The 19,545-nt window shown below is 45.3% G+C and overlaps 2 protein-coding genes across 8 annotated transcripts in view; both read left to right on the top strand.

Moving 5' to 3' along the window:
• Positions 1-19,545, top strand: part of TRIP13 (thyroid hormone receptor interactor 13) — a 168,326-nt gene that overhangs the window by 120,705 nt on the left and 28,076 nt on the right. For 2 of the 7 annotated variants that reach the window (XR_015061344.1, XR_015061341.1), the window contains one exon: positions 9,619-9,727. The exons of 4 other annotated variants lie outside the window; for them this stretch is intronic. The gene's annotated coding sequence lies outside the window, so the exon portion shown is untranslated. Of the gene's footprint in view, positions 1-9,618; positions 9,771-19,545 lie in introns of those variants that run through there. One more of the 7 variants, XM_085893718.1, reaches the window with a different exon arrangement.
• LOC147021564 (uncharacterized) lies at positions 14,805-16,704 on the top strand. Its single transcript, XM_085891617.1, has one exon. It carries the CDS (start codon positions 15,525-15,527, stop codon positions 16,587-16,589), a length of 1,065 nt encoding a protein of 354 aa, XP_085747743.1. The 5' UTR covers positions 14,805-15,524; the 3' UTR covers positions 16,590-16,704.

Here is a 19,545-nt window from a genome sequence, read left to right on the forward strand (position 1 = left end):
GTGGTGAGGCATATGGGGGTTGGTGTCGTGGTTGAAGCGGTGCTGTTGGGCAATGGCGATGTGTACTTTGGGTGAAGGCTGGAAAGGTGAACTTGAATGGTGGGTTTTGAGTGAGATGGAAATAAAGTCCAATGTGTTTGAAGCAGACAGAGTGGTTATCGCTGGTATTAAGAAATAATTGCTATTAATAGGCTATTGTGGTGGTGGTCGTGACAGTTTTATTCTGGCATGCAGATTCAAATGTAGTTTTGGCATGCATATTGCATATGTAAATGGAGTGGTTAGCAGAGAGTGCTCAATCATGTAGGTGACAAAACAGAAGATGCTGGAAAAGTGAGGAAACCTGAACTAATCCCTCAAAGCATATTCCCTTTGTAACCCATTATACACAAGGCTCACATGAGCTAACACACGGAATGTATAATAAAGGGAGCAGAAGACAAGATGGGAGAGGGAAACACAAAACAGTGGGGAATAGACACATGGGATCTGTGGAAGGGAGAGGGATGGGGCCATGTACACAGGGTAAACAAGATGGACACTACAGGAACTTTCAGGAAGAAAAGCAGGGAATATGAAGGAGGTGGGTTTGGGGTGGATTAACAGGGGTTGAAACGATCATGGTTTTGGGTGGGGGAAGATGAGAGATGGTGGTGAACAGCTATTTTGAAGACCTGGAGGGAAGAGTGGGATTGAAGAGAATGTGGTAGTTTGTTTCAAAGGTGGAAAAAATGAAGAATGAAGGTGAGCAGTGATTCTTGATTTTGGTAGTTTAATCAGAAGGGGGTTGCTGGCGGACCTTGAGCGCCCAGCGGAAGTATGGGCGGGACAGATAGCAGACAGAGCAGGAGGGGCGAGGCCAGAGAAGATATGGTAGAACACAGAAAGACCACCGACCTGCCACCGGTGAGAGACCCAAAGACTCAGAGTCATCACGGGAGATACCAATTATTTTAAATGCCTTGGTTTCCACAGCATGAAGCTGAGAAAGGTGAGAGGCGGGAGCACCAACCCACAGGGCAGAGCAGTACTGCATCAGGCTGCGGATGAAAGCTTTGGACGTGGTCAGGAGCTCAGGTGTGCCAAGAAGGACTTTGCATGACGGAGGATGCCCAATCGGTGACTGGCTTTGGAGGCCAGCTTGGACATGTGGTTTTCCCAGGAAAGATTATGGCAGATCGTGAGGCCCAAAGGTTTGAATGAAAGGACTTCTTCGAGAGGATTGTTGAGAAAGTAGATTGGGGTGGGGGGAGGGGGATTCCATACAGTCCTTTCGAAGAGACATAGTGAGAGTGTGACATTTGTCAGGATTGAAAGACATGTTCCATGTGTTGGACCAGCTTGTGATTTTATCCAGATCTGCAAAGAGCAAAGAAGCTGCTGCTTGCCGGTCTGAGGGATGACAGATGGTATGGCAGAGGGTGGAGTCATCAGCAAAGAGATAAAGAGGATTTTCCAGAGTCAGAGAGATCATTGATGAAAATGACAAAAAGCACAGGGCCCAGAACACTGCTTTGAGGAACTCCAGCCTGGATAGAAAGAGGGTATGAGACAATTCCATTAAGGGCCACACGTTGACTACGACAGGAGCGGAAGTCTGCGAGCCAAGAGTGGAGTTTGCCTTGGATACCATCGGAAGAGAGTTTGGTGAACAGGGCGGGGTGCCAGACCGTATTCAGAGCGCGCGATATGTCTAGAGAGATGGCTCTGATCTCATGTGGCATTAAGGACCTCCATCCATTGTTGGGAAAGCAGGAGCAGCAAGTCCAGGGAAGAGTGACCTGGTCTGAATCCAAATTGATCATCAGAAATCAAGCCATTGGAGAAGGAAAGATTTAATGTCTGAAGCGATGATGGATTCCGTAACCTTAGTGATGATTGTGAGAAGGCTGATTGGTCTGTAGTTGCAACGATCTGTTTTTCCACCTTTTTTGTTTGGTGGTAATGTTTGCTGATTTCCAAGCAGAAGGCAGATGACTGTGAGCAAGAGCAACAGAGCAGGTTTTTCGGACACATGGTCTGATGCCGTGTGGACCAGTTGCAGAATCTGAGTCAAGGTTTGACAACAAACTCTCCACCTTGTCAGGAGAAAAGGACACAGAATCCAGGAACAGCTGGATGTGACTGGGTATGCTGGGTACAGAAAGCAATGGGTTTGGGACACAGGATTTAGAAGCAAACACAGAGTTTTGGCATTTAGCCTTTTCACATGCAGTGTCAGCTGTGCAGCCATTTGAGGTAAGGGAGGAGATGGAGTGGGAACATACACCAGAAACAGTCTTAACCAGTGTGACCACTCCTTGGCTTTTTCTCAAGATCTTGGCTATTCGTTGTTCATCTTGACGTCTTGGTTTTCTATAGGTTTTCTTGGTGTCTTGGTTTTCTATAGGTTTTCTTGGCGTATAGGTTTTCTATTGTTATCGCTTTTCCGAAACCTTGTGAATTCTTGGCTTTTTTCATTGGCTCACCTTGGCATTTATGAAAATGAGGAGTGGTCACACTGGTCTTAACTAGATGCCACCAGGACTTCGAGGAGGGAGACAGGTTTGAGAGTTCAGACTTGAGATTAGAAAGATCTTGTTTCCTCAGGGTAGACACACTTCTTCCGAGCTTTGTGGAAGGAACTGAGTTTGCCTTTAGTTGGATTTGCCTTCCATGAGGCGAAGGTAAGTTGTTTCAGGACAACTGCCTCATCACAAGCTTCAGTGTACCATGGGCAGGAGGAAGGGTAGGACAACTAAAGACGAGATGGGATAAAGGCTGGAAAGGTTTAAATAAATGACGTCTCATTTGGGGTGACGAGATGGACAGACAGAGAGAGAGAGAGAGAGAGAGAGAGAGAGAGAGAGAGAGAAAGAGAGAAAGAGAGAAAGAGAGAAAGAGAGAAAGAGAGAAAGAGAGAAAGAGAGAAAGAGAGAAAGAGAGAAAGAGAGAAAGAGAGAAAGAGAGAACAAAATTAAACCTGTCCTGCGTGGCATTGCTCACACCTGGTGTGGCAGATTCACCCTTACTGTGCTATGTGGTGTCTCCAGATGTCCACCGCACACCACTGAACCGCAAAGGACCATGCAGGAACCAGGGTGCAGCAAGCAGGAACCAACAGGTGATTGGGTGATGTGGACATCAGGCAAGGATAGGTAGCTCCTGCTCATTGGCAGGAAGCCAGTGATTCATGGTCTTTTTAGCTTTGACGTAATATCCCAACTCTGCCACGTCCCCTCCAATAAATGTCCATGGTGCTGCAATTATCTGCAAGTGCATCATTTCAATCGAATGTTGGAGATATGTGTGGCGTTTCACAGGTCACATGTTGCAAGGTGATTAATCGCGTCACTTCAGCCATTTGTGCGAAGAAAATGCACTTTATACTGTTACGAATTCCCGCCCGCCGGCGTGTGGACAGCCGCTTTTTAGCCGAATCACGGCCGTATGCTCACCGGACGGACAATTCAGTCGCGACTTTCCGGAACAATGCCGAAAACCAGTCACGGGTGTGCTCCAAGCGCACACCATGGCCTCGTCAATATTCTACCTGCGCGCGACAGGGTCAATCGCCGAATTGTCGATATACCTAATTATTCGCGCGAGCAGCCTACTGAGAGACCGTACCTCAGCGAGGTCTGCTTGGACACGAACCGCTTAAGCGGTACGTTCCGTTCTGGGATAACCGAGCGGGGTATTATCGCGAGACCTCGCTGGACCCGATTCTTTTATCGGCTATCAAAAAACCCGCTACCATTCCAAAATGCAATATGGCGTTTCAATGGGGAAAAATGACACGACGAACAGGTTCACATTCAAATAAGCACATTTATTTACGAACATAAGCACGTAAGCAGTCAAGCAATCAAGCAGGTATGCAATCAATGGGGGGTAGGGACAAAACACGAGCAAGACAAGAGCTACAACCGTTTATTTACTATGTACACACTTAACAGTTCTACTTACGGACATGGCGCCACACCGTTCACACAAAAGCAAAGAAAAGCCCCAGGACAGACGAGGGGCAGACTGGACCCCTTGGGGTCTTTATTGACACGGAGCTGTGTAGACCACAGAGGCTCCGCGAGACCGGGCTGGCAACCTTCACCTCGCCCGCGGCGTCCCGTCTCCACGACCCACGGTAAGGCACGGCTCGGCAGGCCACGCGCCTTGGCTCCGCTGCTCTCTCCCCTCCTTTCCACATGCCTCTACAACCTCCCGCAGCCGACGACTCAGAGAGGGACCACTACCTCCAGACCTCCAGACCTCCAGACCTTGACAGACTTTGACCCAGGCAGAGAGCGACCACGACTTGCAGACCTCCAGACCCACAGCCCCACTGACCAGACCTCTCGTTCCGCGTGCCCTTTTATCTCGACGTCGCATCGCCCTCCCTTCGCGGCATGCGGGGGAGGAAAATTCCAGGATAGATCGGCCCGGCTCTTTTGTTTTAAGTACTGCCTCCCCGCGTCTCTTCCGCACGTGCTTTTCGTTGGGGGGGGGGGGAGGGGTGAGGCCGTCGTCCGTTCTCTCCCGACGAATGTCAGGCTTCTCGCAACCCTGCTGAGGTGGAAACGCGGTGGTGGTGGTGTGGTTGGCGTTATGGTGGCGTGGCTGGCGTTTTGTGGTGGACTTGGTGGTGTGGCTGGCGTTTGTGGTGGTCATGAGGGTGGTGTGGTTGGGTGGTGGTTAAGGTGGTTGTGAAGGTTGTGGTTAATGTGGCGTGGCTGGCGCTTTGTGGTGGTAGTAATGGCGGTTGGTCCAAAATAACGATAGCAAAAGAAAAATGGCTAACTCAAAGATCACAGCCCCGATTACACAAATAAATCCCATTAGACAAAGGTGGGGAAATCTATCTGAACACGGACTTATCAGCATAACTGATCTAACGACCTATATGATGCTCTGCGAATTTCCACAGCCGTAACAATACATTATTATCCGGGTACTCCAGAAGGAAGGAGAACTGTAACAGAAGGATTCTATGCGATATCACAATTTCCTGAGGTTATTGGACATATTTATGGATCTCATGTGCCAATTGTAAATCCTGGTGGTCCAAATGCCCTCAGGTATATGAACAGAAAAGGCTATGACAGCCTACATTGCCAATTTGTGTGCGACCATCTATTTCTGTTCACTAATGTAGTTGCCAGATTTTATGTGTCAGCACATGACTCGAGAATCTTTGAATTGTCACAGCTATTTGAGAAATTCCAGAGAGGAGAATACTGAGGCATTTTGTTGGGGAATCCCGCGTACACGTGCCGTACATTCATGCTGACTCCGGTGCACATTCCAAGGTGCGCAGCAGCCGAGAGGCCACAACCAGGCAAAAAGGAGTACGAGGGGAGTGATTCGAATGAACCTTCATTTGCTCAATTAAACCCATTCGTTGCTCAATGGAAAATTGTCCCCTCTTTTCTTTGCCAACATGCTGCTGCCGTTGGAACACACAAACTAAAACTTGTTGTATGGTGAGGCCAATGCAGAGTCGTTGAGGTTAATTGGTTTGGTAACGTCCAATATGGTGAGCTGAACAAAATGAATGATTAAACAGAATGAAATATTACTTAGATGTGCATAACTAAATTGTTGTTTAGCTGTTTGTATACACACAGATAAACTGATGTTAATCTCCTTTTGTAAATAGCTATTTAAACAGCTAATTTGCTGTGTTGTACAAACATGGTTTTGTCAGCGTTTAAGGATTAGGCATGTGTTAGCAAGACGTTCACTAAACACCTGATGTAAATTCGGCCCATATAAGGGTATGGAAGGAGTGGAAAAACGTCACCAGATTATGGATACATAATAAATAGATAGCCCCTAATGATTTTTATTCTGTGTATAGAACCCAAACATAAAACATGATAGATGTTTCAATAACCGTTATCGATCACTTCAATCCAGATTACCCATAGCGGCATACATGTGGGAACCATAGCTCGTATGCAGAGATTGTACACATCCACAGATTGTCTTCTTCACGATCAATAGTTGGAGGGATGGATTGATCTCTCGAAAGAATCATTTCATTGGTTTCGGAAAATAGTGTAAGATGATGAGGAGCAATGCTCTGAATCCCATCCAACAATTGTCCGTGGAGATTTGATTCCGTGCAAGTGCATCATTTGCATTGGATATTGGAGATATGGGCGAGGTTTCACAGGCTAATCCATCCATCCATAGGGACCATACTCTGTGCAGAGCGTTGGTGCTGCCTCAGCAGTCTCCTTGGCTATTGGACACAATCCTGGACAGGTCGCCACTCTGACACAGGATACCAGCAAGCTGGCACTCATTTTGCCGACCTCGGAAGGATGACAGGCTGAGTCAACCCCACCTGGTATTGATTAAACAGCAAAGCAGGATTTGAACTCGGAACCCTAGGATCTCAAGCCCACCACAATAGCCATTAAGCCAATACCAGGCAGAGAAAGAATAATCGGCTGTTTATATGTGCACAACTATTACTACAGGATGTCGATCTCCCTTTGTAAATTACTGTTTAAAAGGGTAATTAGCTGCTTACAACAATGTTTTAGTCATAGTTTTAAGGGTCGGGTGTGTGTTAGCAAAATGCTTATTAAACACCTTTCGTAAATTTGGCCCGACCTCTTTAATTACAGCAATTACAACACTTATTGTAACATGCACTAGGATTGGGAAATAACTATTTTAACTTACCCCTTCAACCAGATCCATAACAATATAAAAATGAGGACACAGACTTTCCAGATATGTTCCGCTGGACAACGACCATACAGATCGGAACAACACCAAACCAAGAGCTCTCTAGCAGCAAGATGGTGACATTCATCAGGTGAAATGGATAGATTTTGTCTTTAAAAACCCACAAAAATCAAGTTACATGTAAACTTCAAAACCTTCTGGCAAAAGAAAGCAGTCATGAAGCCTGTGAGACCATCAAATAGAGTGGAGACAGCAATACGCCGAATGAGATAGGCACACAAAGTGGATCCCTTCCTGTATTGAAATATAGACACAGATATACGATACGCATTAAGGACAGGTGATGGGATGGTATAAAATTTTATAGGAGGGGTGGCCAAATATTCCCATGTCACGCCCATATCCAAGAACTCTAGAAGGAAAAGGACAGGATCGTTATGGAACTTGATCAACAGCTGAACTTTGGAGCACCAAGATGACTGACTGTTCAAGATCCGAAAAGACATGTTTTGCCGTGGAAGTTTGGAATAGTTGAGAGCAAAAGAAAAAGACTCCATAGAGCCGACGAGACTACAGAAGTGAGTGGAGACAGTAGCGGTAGCAGATCAGTGCACAAAGTCGACCCTGTTGTGTACTTTGCATCGGTGCCAACTTGTTAGTACTTTTACATCATGAACTTTGTTACATTTACTTGTCCAAGAATGGCAGTAGTGTAGGCGTGGTTTTTATCTGGTTTCTAACCAATCATTTTGCCTGACACTGCTTCAGCTCTCGAGGACCTCCCCCTCATGGTACGAGAGGATAAAGGCAAGAACGGAAGGGTGGCAGCTCGCCATTTTTTTTTACACCTTCATGGTTTTTCCTGCTTGCAGCTCTCATTTTATACCGTTGTGGAATTAACTCATGGACTTGAGTTCCACTGGAGTTAAACCACATGTGCAGCCCTATCTTCAGTGACGTATTTCCTCTCTTGACTAACAGAGCTTCTTACCACGTACTGCATCGTGGCTCGATATCTTCAGTGGGTTTTCACTCCTTTTAACTGCAGGACTTCTATCATCGACCCCCTTTTGGGAAGCAGATTATTCCCATGGGCATTGGGCATTGAACGTTCATGCCATCTGCGTCATCTCATGAATCATATTACCTCGTGACACGATGCCTAATTGGCCCACAGGTGATACGCCGCTGTCGTTTTTCTTGCTTCTTATTGAACTCATTGAACTCGTGATTGTATTCACCCACACTCAAGCTTAACAGTTTATGCGACACCACTCAGACTGGACAGTCATCAACCTTCAGCGATGAGTAGAAGTCAATCACTCGATTTTCTTTACAACATACGTACAACATACGTACAACTTTACAACAGCGTACAACATTGAGCTATTGTCGCTACATTGGAATTGATCTGAGAAACTTCTTTCTGTGTTGCAGCTCTGGATTTATCCGAGATTAAATAATTTGTATTAAACGTAACCAGGAATGTTATACAACCGACAGGGGGTGCTGTTTATGATTTATTTGCCACACATGCAGTCGGTTGAATGATATTCACAATTTAGATTACTGTGCAGTGTAGAATATTATACAGTTGTAAAATATATTTGTTTATCAACTTTAAGGTGAACTCATACTCAAGGGATGAAGGGAGTAAGATGAGAGAAGAGGGATGAGGGGTTGGGAGTTTGGTGGGAGAGGGTACAGGGAGGTTCGGAGGACATTTCAGTGAAGGAGCACATTTGTGATGTGGGAGGCAGGGTCAAAGGTTCTACTATTTTTGCGTACATAAAAGATAGATAGACCCAGGAAAATATTGAAGGGATTCATCTTTCACTTTCGTGGAATCTGTAAGTATAGTTAAAAACACCAATGTTGTATATATATTTTAAAATGCTGCAATGGGGGTCTGCAAGCCTAACCCGAGGTTATGATCACAAATGAGGAAGCCCTAACGTGCTCGGCCCTACATTCCTCTCTTCCAAAAGGGCTGTTTTGTTTTGCTGCTACCCATGACCCCGTGTTGTTTTATGTTTCTATAAGCTAAAGGTAAAACAAACAAAAGCCTGTTCCATCATCAAGACAAAATAATAAAGCTTAATTACTTACTCTTTTCGAATAGTGTCTTAAATATGTATCCTTGTATGTCAAATTTCCTTGGGACTGCTATGAATTGGCCATATCACAGCATGGTCCGAAATGTTTTTCGTTTCCAAGCAACTCTGCCACCAACTATAAAGAAGGTGTTCGAGGCTGACTGCTTGGATTCTAATGCACCTCCCCTCCTCCCGACCCACTCAATTTCCTTCTCTGGGAGCTTTGACCACCCACCTGGCAACCAGACGATTACAGACCACTGAGGTGGCCCTTTCAATAGAAATGGTCTTTATTTTATTTTACTCATGGAATTCCTTTTACTGTACTTCAGTGTGTCCAGTGGCTGAAATGGTTTCAAGAAGTAAATCTTCTTAAATGAAGTATCAAACACTTCTGTGAAGTTGGAAGTCTCTGCACAACAATATCATTTGGAAAACATTCATCATGTGGAGGATGAGAAGAAGAGTAAAATGGTGCTGATTATTATTTTTACCCGGGGATAGTTTGACACGTAAACGAGATTGCTCATACCAACCTTTATTTTATTTCTCATTCTATAAGTAGATACAATAAGTCAAAATAAACAAATACAAGGCATATGTGTAGATTTTGTTTTGTACAATATGTTCCTCATCATACTTTTGTGTATCTTTGATTGTTTGTATAACTTTTGTGACACCCACATCTGAGAAACTGTAGTTTTTCTGCTCTTCCTTTGCTCCAATTCGTTTGTTTCACTCCATTTCAACTTTATATTTCACTCCATAATGATTCTCATTTCTATTGAATTTCTTTCAGTTTCTGATTCTACATAACCCCGCCCCCTTCTTTTTTTTCTCCAAGGTGAATCTACATTAAATGTAAACTAGCTGAAACCCCGTCACAGACGGATTCCGTTCATTCAACCACCCTCATCAGCTCACACACACTCGAGGGACATGGACTGGACAGGGTGTGCTTGCCCCCGCCTACTCATCCCCCGCCCCTGCCCCATTTAATTTCTTACCCCCGCCCAAAAATGTAATTACCCCAGCCCCGCCTCTTCACTCCCCACCCCACCATCTTTTGATTTCCCGCCCCACTTGCCCCCAGTCCCCACCCTCCTGTCCACCCCCTCGCACGCAACTCCGCCTCATTCAACTCATCCCCCGCCCCATTTCCCCCTGTCTTCCGCTTTCAATTTGCTTACCTCCGCCCAAAAATTTGCTTACCTTGCCCCCCGCCTCTTCACTCCTCGCCCCCATCTCAACGAAAAGTGTTTATTCTGCTTCAGCGTTGAACTTTGACTATTGCCACGATGTGCGATGCACTCTTACAGGTACGAAGTTTCTTTCAGTCCAGGTCACAGTACCGAGAAAAACGTGATGCGACCGCTAGGAGGAGAACAAAATTGGTCCTTCAGTATTAATATATAGATGCTTCTGTTAAAAAAAAAAAAAACAATCATTTTAAGAATGCTTTTCAACATTTATATCTCCTTCATAAAATGCTGCACATGTTCTTCTCCACCATTATAACATGTCTCTTCTTCTTGTTCTTCTTGTTCGTCTTGTTCTTCTTCTTCTTCTTCTTCGTCTTGTTCGTCTTGTTTGTCTTGTTCGTCTTCTTCTTCTTCTTCTTCTTCTTCTTGTATACTCCTTGTTCGTCTTGTTCGTCTTGTTCGTCTTGTTCTTCTTGTTCGTCTTGTTCTTCTTCTTCGTCTTGTTCGTCTTGTTTGTCTTGTTCGTCTTCATCTTTTCTTCTTCTTCTTCTTCTTCTTCTTCTTCTTCTTCTTCTTCTTCTTCTTCTTCTTCTTCTTCTTCTTCTTCTTCTTCTTCTTCTTCTTCTTCTTCTTCTTCTTCTTCTTCTTCTTCTTCTTCTTCTTCTTGTTCTTCTTCTTCTTCTTCTTCTTCTTCTTCTTCTTCTTCTTCTTCTTCTTCTTCTGTTTCTTCTTCTTCTTCTTCTTCTCCTTCTCCTTCTCCTTCTCCTTCTCCTTCTCCTTCTCCTTCTCCTCCTCCTTCTCCTTCTTCTCCTCCTTCTCCTTCTTCTCCTCCTTCTCCTCCTCCTTCTCCTCCTCCTTCTCCTCCTCCTTCTCCTCCTCCTTCTCCTCCTCCTTCTCCTCCTCCTTCTCCTCCTCCTTCTCCTCCTCCTTCTCCTCCTCCTTCTCCTCCTCCTTCTCCCCCTCCTTCTCCTCCTCCTTCTCCTCCTTCCCCTCCGTCTCCTCCTCCTTCTCCTGCTCCTTCTCCTCCTCCTTCTCCTCCTCCTTCTCCTCCTCCTTCTCCTCCTCCTTGTCCTCCTCCTTCTCCTCCTTCTTCTCCTCCTCCTTCTCCTCCTCCTTCTCCTCCTCCTTCTCCTCCTCCTTCTGCTCCTCCTTCTCCTCCTCCTTCTCCTCCTCCTTCTCCTCCTCCTTCTCCTCCTCCTTCTCCTCCTCCTTCTCCTCCTCCTTCTCCTCCTCCTTCTCCTCCTCCTTCTCCTCCTCCTTCTCCTCCTCCTTCTCCTCCTCCTTCTCCTCCTCCTTCTCCTCCTCCTTCTCCTCCTCCTTCTCCTCCTCCTTCTCCTCCTCCTTCTCCTCCTACTTCTCCTCCTCCTTCTCCTCCTCCTTCTCCTCCTCCTTCTCCTCCTCCTTCTCCTCCTCCTTCTGCTCCTCCTTCTCCTCCTCCTTCTCCTCCTCCTTCTCCTCCTGCTTCTCCTCCTCCTTCTCCTCCTCCTTCTCCTCCTCCTTCTTCTCCTCCTTCTTCTCCTCCTTCTTCTTCTCCTTCTCCTCCTTCTTCTCCTCCTTCTCCTCTTTCTCCTCCTTCTCCTCCTTCTCCTCCTTCTCCTCCTTCTCCTCCTTCTCCTCCTTCTCCTCCTTCTCCTCCTTCTCCTCCTTCTCCTCCTTCTCCTCCCTCTCCTCCTTCTCCTCCTTCTCCTCCTTCTCCTCCTTCTCCTCCTTCTCCTCCTTCTCCTCCTTCTCCTCCTTCTCCTCCTTCTCCTCCTTCTCCTCCTTCTCCTCCTTCTCCTCCTTCTCCTCCTTCTCCTCCTTCTCCTCCTTCTCCTCCTTCTCCTCCTTCTCCTCCTTCTCCTCCTTCTCCTCCTTCTCCTCCTTCTCCTCCTTCTCCTCCTTCTCCTCCTTCTCCTCCTTCTCCTCCTTCTCCTCCTTCTCCTCCTTCTCCTCCTTCTCCTCCTTCTGCTCCTTCTCCTCCTTCTCCTCCTTCTACTTCTTCTCCTCCTTCTCCTCCTTCTCCTCCTTCTCCTCCTTCTCCTCCTTCTCCTCCTTATCCTCCTTCTCCTCCTCCTCCTCCTTCTCCTCCTTCTCCTCCTTCTCCTCCTTCTCCTCCTTCTCCTCCTTCTCCTCCTTCTCCTCCTTCTCCTGCTTCTCCTTCTTCTCCCACTTCTCCTCCTATTCCTCCTTCTCTTGCTTCTCCTACTTCTCCTCCTTCTCCTCCTTCTCCTCCTTCTCCTCCTTCTCCTCCTTCTCCTCCTTCTCCTCCTTCTCCTCCTTCTCCTCCTCCTCCTCCTCCTCCTCCTCCTCCTCCTCCTCCTCCTCCTTCTCCTCCTTCTCCTCCTTCTCCTCCTTCTCCTCCTTCTCCTCCTTCTCCTCCTTCTTCTCCTTCTCCTGCTTCTCCATCTTCTGATTCTCCTTCTGCTTCTCCTTCTTCTGCTTCTCCTTCTGGTTCTCCTTCTTCTCCTGCTTCTCCTTCTGCTTCTCTTTCTTCTCTTGCTTCTCCTGCTTCTCCTGCTTCTCCTGCTTCTCCTGCTTCTCCTGCTTCTCCTGCTTCTCCTGCTTCTCCTGCTTCTCCTTCTTCTCCTGCTTCTCCTTCTTCTCCTGCTTCTCCTCCTTCTCATCCCTATCCTCCTTCTCCTTCTTCTCCTCCTCCTCCTCCTCCTCCTCCTCCTCCTCCTCCTCCTTCTCCTTCTCCTCCTCCTTCTTCTCCTTCTCCTTCTTCTCCTTCTCCTTCAAAAGCATTATTTTTCTGAGGTGTTTGTCTGCTCTGCACTTCATCCACAACCTTCCCCCACCTCATCCTTCAACCCTGCTCATACAGTGAAGCATTTCTCCGTGTGTTTAACAAGCGTTCTCATCTCCAGACATGAACCAGGATCGAATTGGCTTGTTATTGTCACCTCACCAACTCATCCACCTCATTTTGTCATAACTCGTCCACACCGTTTTGAAACAAGATGCTCTACTGTACATCGTTTTTGGCCCCATCTCTCAATGGTGAAAAATCACTTATATATTTTTTTAAACTTCTCGGATCTGGATCCAGATTCGGATCTTCACCAACACTGAATCCATTTTTTCTTGTCACACACACAACCTTTTCACCAGGTTTCATCTGAATCTGTCCACAACTTTTTGAGATATCGTGCTACATATCGTTTTTGGCACAATCTCTCAATGGTGAAGAATCACTTTAAAAAGTCTAGTAGTCAGATCCGGATCTTCACGAAAATCTAATAATTTTGTCCTTGTCCCACACCGAACCTCTCCACCAAATTTCATCCAAATCCGTCCACAACTTTTTGAGATATCCTGTTCACAGACAAACGCACAGACAGGTGGGGTGAAAACATAACCTCCGCCCACCTTCGGTGGCAAAGGTAAAAGGTGAAAAAACAGATCCCCTTAACTACAGACCAATCGGCTTACTTCCAATCATCAGCAAGGTCATGGAATCCATCATCGCAGTTGATATAAAATCCTTCCTTTTCTCAAACAACCTTATCTCAGATCACCAATTTGGTTTCAGACCTGGTCACTCCACCTTGGACATACTGCTTCTGCTCACCCAACAATGGATGGAGGTCCTCAATGTCAGATATGAGATCAGGGACGTCTCTGGACAATTCTTGTGTTTTTGATGCCGTCTGGCATCTTGCCTTACTCTCCAAACTTCTGCCTATACCATCCAAGGCCAGCTCCACTCTTGGATTACTGACCTCATCCCCTCTCGTCGTCAAAGTGTGACTCTCAACGGAATCCTCTCATCTCTCCTTGTCAAGGCTGGAGTTCCTTCGGGCAGTGTTCTAGTCACAGTCTTATTCCTAATCTTCATTAATGATCTCTATGACTCTGGAAAAAACCTCTTTATCTATTTGCTGATGACTCCACCCTCTGCCGTGACTATCCTAGAATGGCCGACGTGTCCCGATTATTGAATAAGAATGTTCCAGGCAGTTCAACCAACACTTGCAGAGGTTTAAATCACGTTTTCTTTAATTTAAAACACTCATACAGACAGTGCCTTTTTCAGATACGAGGGGCAGTCAATAAGTAACCTTAAAATGGAAATATATATTCGAGAATGTAATGTGTGTAGTTGTAGACAACATGTTATATCTATGGGTAAGAGTCATGTTTTGCTTGTTTTATGTTTGGCAACATTTTCCGTATGATGTCAGCGGAGCAGTTCCAAGATGGCGGCTCCCTTAGAAGCATGTACCAGGGAGGAGCAACGTTCTGCCATCCGTTTCTTGGGAAGTGAGGGTGTGAATCCCAGTGAAATCCATCGCAGAATGAAGATGCAATAAGGTGACGAACGTTTATCGCTGCAGCAGGTGTACGACTGGGACAGGAAGTTTAAAAGTCGAGTTGTTTTGGTTCGGGTGTGAGTTGTCTTGGCACCCACCTTGCAGACACTTTGTGGAACCCCAGCATGTTGTGAATGATATGGTGTGCTGAACCATGGCTAATGTTCAATTCGTAGACCACTTCATCCAGCATAATGCGGCGGTTTTCCCTTAGCACGCGCTCAACTCATGCAACCATTTCTGGTGCGTCGGCTGTGTGAGTCTGGCCAGAGCAAACAGCGTCTGCCACACTGGACACTCCATTTTAAAACTTCCTGTCCCAGTCGTACACCTGCTGCAGCGATAAACATGCGTCACCATATTACATCTTCATTCTGGGATGGATTTCACTGGGATTCACACCCTCACTTCCCAAGAAACAGATGACAGAAGGTTATCCTCCCTGGTGCATGCTTCAAAGGGAGCCGCCATCTTGGAACTGCTCCACTGACATCATACACTCAATGTTGCCAGATAGTAGCCCTAAATTAGCCATATATTAGCCAATCTGTGAAAAAATTTAAAAGAAGCTAGTTTCAACTGATTTTGGTGGGTATGGGTATGGACAACTTCCAAAAAAAAGTAAGGGGCGATAGGGGTTGGGGAAACTTTTTTATTAGAGGTCAAAGGTCATTGACCCCTGCTTAAATCACTAAAAATTATATTTCAGCAACGAAACATGATATATTAGTATATAGATGATCTTGGTGTCAAAATGCAAAGAATTACAAAAGAAGATGACATAAGATAATTATTGACCCTTGGGACCAAATCCTGACCTCTGAAAATGAGGTCAAAGGTCAAAAAAGCTGTTTTATCACTAAAATGTCATATTTATAACAGGGAAATTACCATATTATATAAAAATGAGCAAAAAACAAACCGAAGAGGTTAATTTCAACTTACGTGGTGGATATGGGGGTTATTATTTATTCCAAGAGCAGAGGGGGAGGGGGAAATTACCTTTCTTGGGATCAAATGTCATTGACCCTAGACTTAAACACTATAAATTGCATGAATGAAGTCTTTGTTTTGTCTTTGTTTCAGGAGTGATTACTGAGAAAACCTAGCTAGCCTACATTTACCTTGACTACCCCAGTGCAGTGAGATGTCCCAAAAGTTCCCTGAGGCCTTTGGAACAATACTGTAAAATAACAAAATTACCAGGATGGATATATGTGAAATATGTAGTGAGGACTTTCAATAGACTGATTTTCATGGCAGAGAGAGATGAAGGGATCGAACACATGTTCAAATTTGAGCTGACCCCAGTCCCAACATCTCTCTTCACAATGGATCGCATGATGATAAAACCCAAAAAGCATGAATTTGGCAAGATGTTCAAGGAAACAGCTACAAAACTTGACGTGGACATAAACAGCAAGATGCATGTTGTTGATGGAGGGTGGCTACTTCATCAGGTAAAGTGGTCCAGCGGTGCAACCATCAAGACTATAGTTGATACATATGTCAGATATGTTGACAACAAATTCAAGGATGCTACTGTAGTGTTTGATGGCTACGGGGAGGAATCATCAATGAAAGACCATGAACATATGCGGCGGATGGCTGGGAAGAAGGTTTCTCCGGACATGAGGGTCACACCGGAATTGACTATATCATGTGACAGAGAGGTTTTCCTGGCAAATGAGAAGAACAAAGGAGCCTTAATCATGATGATATCTGCAGAGATGGCAAGCCACAATATCACTGTACGCCAAGCAAAAGATGATGGTGACACGCTGATTGTTAGGTCTGCAATGGACTTGGTCGCAAGTGTTAAATCCCCAGTTGTTGTTGTTGCCCAGGACACTGATATTTTGATATTGCTCTGCTATCATAGGCCTATCCACTGTACTAATTTGTATTTACAAGCAGATTTTGGTGGTCTTTACGACATCTCTAGCATACACATCGGAGACAAAGAAGAGTTCCTCTTCAAGTATGGCTGGTCTGGAAACGACACTGTTTCATGCATTCATGGACATACCAAATGTACTCTCTACAAATGCAGATTTCCTGCCAGTGTCATTACTGCATTCACAAGTCCCACTTCAACCGACTCCATAATTCGAACAGCTGGATTAAAAGCCATGCAGATCACATATGGCTGTGGGGATACTCCCCAAGAAAAGTCTCGCTACATGAAGTTCAAGAAGCAAGCAGCCAAGGGAAAAATCGATCCTGACCGTCTACCACCAACGGAAGATGCAACAGCTCAACATTCCCTTCGTGTCCATCTTCAAGTTGTGGTATGGAAGCATCTTGACACCTATTCTTGATCCCAAAGGAAGAGGATGGGAGTTAGATTCCAACAGAAAACTCAGACCAAAAATGCTATCTGTTGGTATCGTGCCAGACAACCTTCTGAAAGTAATTTGTTGCAACTGCAAGGAAGGGGAGAGGCAATGTCAAACAATGAGATGCAGCTGCATGAAAGCTCACATGTCATGTGTATCTGCATGTGGAGTGTGCTGTGGGCATTGCGACAATGGAACATATAGCATAGATGCAGAAGAAGAAATTGGTAGCGATGAAGAGGAAACAGACTGAGTATTATTAATTTGTTGTTGCCGATAGATACTGTAAATTCAAAGTTGTGAGTATTCTGCAAATTGTTGATTATAAATTCACATATACTTTACATACACAAACTATTTGACACTAATGAACTTTACCCCCACCCCCCCCCCTGCTTATTTTGACCATTAACCTCGTATTTTGGTGGTGAAGAATCCATTTCATATTTAGTTTGTATCTTGGTATAATTCTGTTGCTGTTACCAATATGATATTTGATGATATTTTAGTGATAATACGTCTATTTTTGACCTTTGACCTCATTTCCGGAGGTCAGGAATTGGTTCCATGGGTCAGTAATTATTCTGTCATCTTCTTTCGGAATCCTGTGCATTTTGACACCAAGATCATCTATATACCATATTTTGTTGCTGAAATACAATTTTATATGACTTAGGCAGAGGTCAATGACCTTTGACCTCTAATAAAAAAGTTTCCCCAAACCCTATCCCTCCTTACTTTTTTTTGGTAGTTGTCCATACCCATACCTACCCAAATCAGTTGAAATTAGCCTCTTTTAAATGTTTTCACAGATGAACCTTAAGTTAGGGATACTAAGATCTAAAACAGGCGAGACATGATTCTTACCCATAGATATAACATATGTCGTCTACAACGACACACATTACATTCTCGAATTTATATTGCCATTTTAAGGTTACTTATTGACTGGCCCTCGTACATGCGCATGTCCTGCCAGACTAGGGAATAGTCCACTCGCCCTCTGCCTCGGAGATGACTCTCACATCGGCGGAGCATAAATATGCAAGAGGCAAAATATGAATATACATCTTGCATTCAAATTTGCTTACATCACACTCCTCATCTGTTTTTGTTATATAAACCACTACAGCAATTGATTGAGCAAAGAGAATTACGTGAACACGAGAACCAGGGTGGCCACCTTGGCTCGAAACATTGTCAAATTGTTATTATTATCAAAAATGTTGAACATTTGTCAAAAATTAAGTAAATTGACGACATAGTACATCATAGACAGGCACTAAATTCATGGACCAGACTGTGGCTAACGGATAGGGACATAGTGGAAAATAACATGAGAATATGAAATTCACAATCAATAGAAAACAATGAAGGAATTCACTCTTTCCCCGCTGGTAGAAGCAGTACGACCTCAGTTACGGGTCGCAGGTAGATACAGGGTTTGCCATCCTTCAAGGTGTGGATTCACACTTTTCCAACCCGACCGTCTGCGCTAGGCAATGTCTCAATTACACGTCCATATGACCAGTCATTCCTGTGTACACCTGCCTTCAGCAGATCGATGTCACTGACACAAAGATTGCATTTCTTGGCTTGCCACCGCGTACGTAGCTGCAGGGTTGGAAGATATTCTTTGCGCCATCGTGACCAGAAGGTATTTGCCAAATGCTGTACACATCACCACTGATAGTCGATGTCTGTAGGATGACTGAAATCGCCTGGAAGTGCATGAAGAGGTGTTGTCTTCATGGTAAGTAGTGCAGCTGATGTCTCAGCTACACTTAATTAAACTATATTAAGCAATGTTAGACCCAAGGAGTCATTTGTACAACTATACGAGGTGTGTTCCAAAAGTATCCAACCTTAATTTTTCGTGCGTAAACAAATGAAGCTAGGGAGGCGTGGTTTGGTGCACGTATGTAGGCGATCCTAATTCGTATGCGTGAATATTTTCCCGCCTGCAGAAGCTGTCAGTCGCCGACAGACCGCCGATGAGTGAGGAAGTGTAAGTGAGCGCCGTCGGATTTTCGTTTTTGACAAAATTGCGGAAAAACTTGAACAACGCGACTGCATCAAATTTTGTGTAAAGCTTGGCGATTTCCAAGTGGAAACGATCCGCAAGATTCAACAGGCCTTCGGGAACGAAGCAATGGGCACCACATAGATAAAGAGTGGTACAACCGCTTCAAAGATGGTCGCACATCAGTGGAAAGTGAAGCATGTTCTTGTAGGCCCTCAACATCCCGAAATGAGATCGTCATTGACCAAGTGAGGACCCTGCTGATGCAGGATCGTCGAATCACGATCAGAGAACTTTCAGACGAGGCGGGCGTCAGCATTGGATCCGTTCATTCCATTGTGACTGAGGATTTGGGCTTAAGGAGAATCTCAGCGAAGTTCGTGCCAAAGCTGCTAACGATCGAGCAGAAGCAACTCCGTTTGGAGATCGCACAGGACATGCTGGAGACTGTGAACAGCGATCCCAACTTCTTCAACACAGTGATCACTAGCGATGAGACCTGGGTTTATGGGTACGCCCCAGAAACCAAGTTCCAGTCATCACAATGGAAGCATCCAACATCCCCGAGGCCAAAAAAAGCAATGAAGGTCCGCAGCAATATCAAAGTCATGCTGACCGTCTTCTTTGACTCCAGTGGCGTGGTTCATCACGAGTACGCACCACACGGCACAACCATCACCAAAGAGTACTACCAAGAGTACTGCGTCGCCTTCGTGACGCTGTGCGACCCAAACGGCCGGACCTGTGGGCAGCGGTCAATTGGCAGCTCCATCACGATAACGCACCCGCCCATTCTTCACATTTGATACAGAGTTTCCTGGCCAAACACAACACACCTGTGCTTCGTCAGGCTCCCTACTCTCCCGACATGGCTCCGTGTGACTTCTGGCTTTTCCCCAAGCTGAAAATGCCCCT

Source organism: Eptatretus burgeri, chromosome 8, assembly GCF_056783735.1.
Source record: "Eptatretus burgeri isolate ZD-2024b chromosome 8, Ebu_testis_v1, whole genome shotgun sequence".
NCBI lineage: Eukaryota > Metazoa > Chordata > Myxini > Myxiniformes > Myxinidae > Eptatretus > Eptatretus burgeri.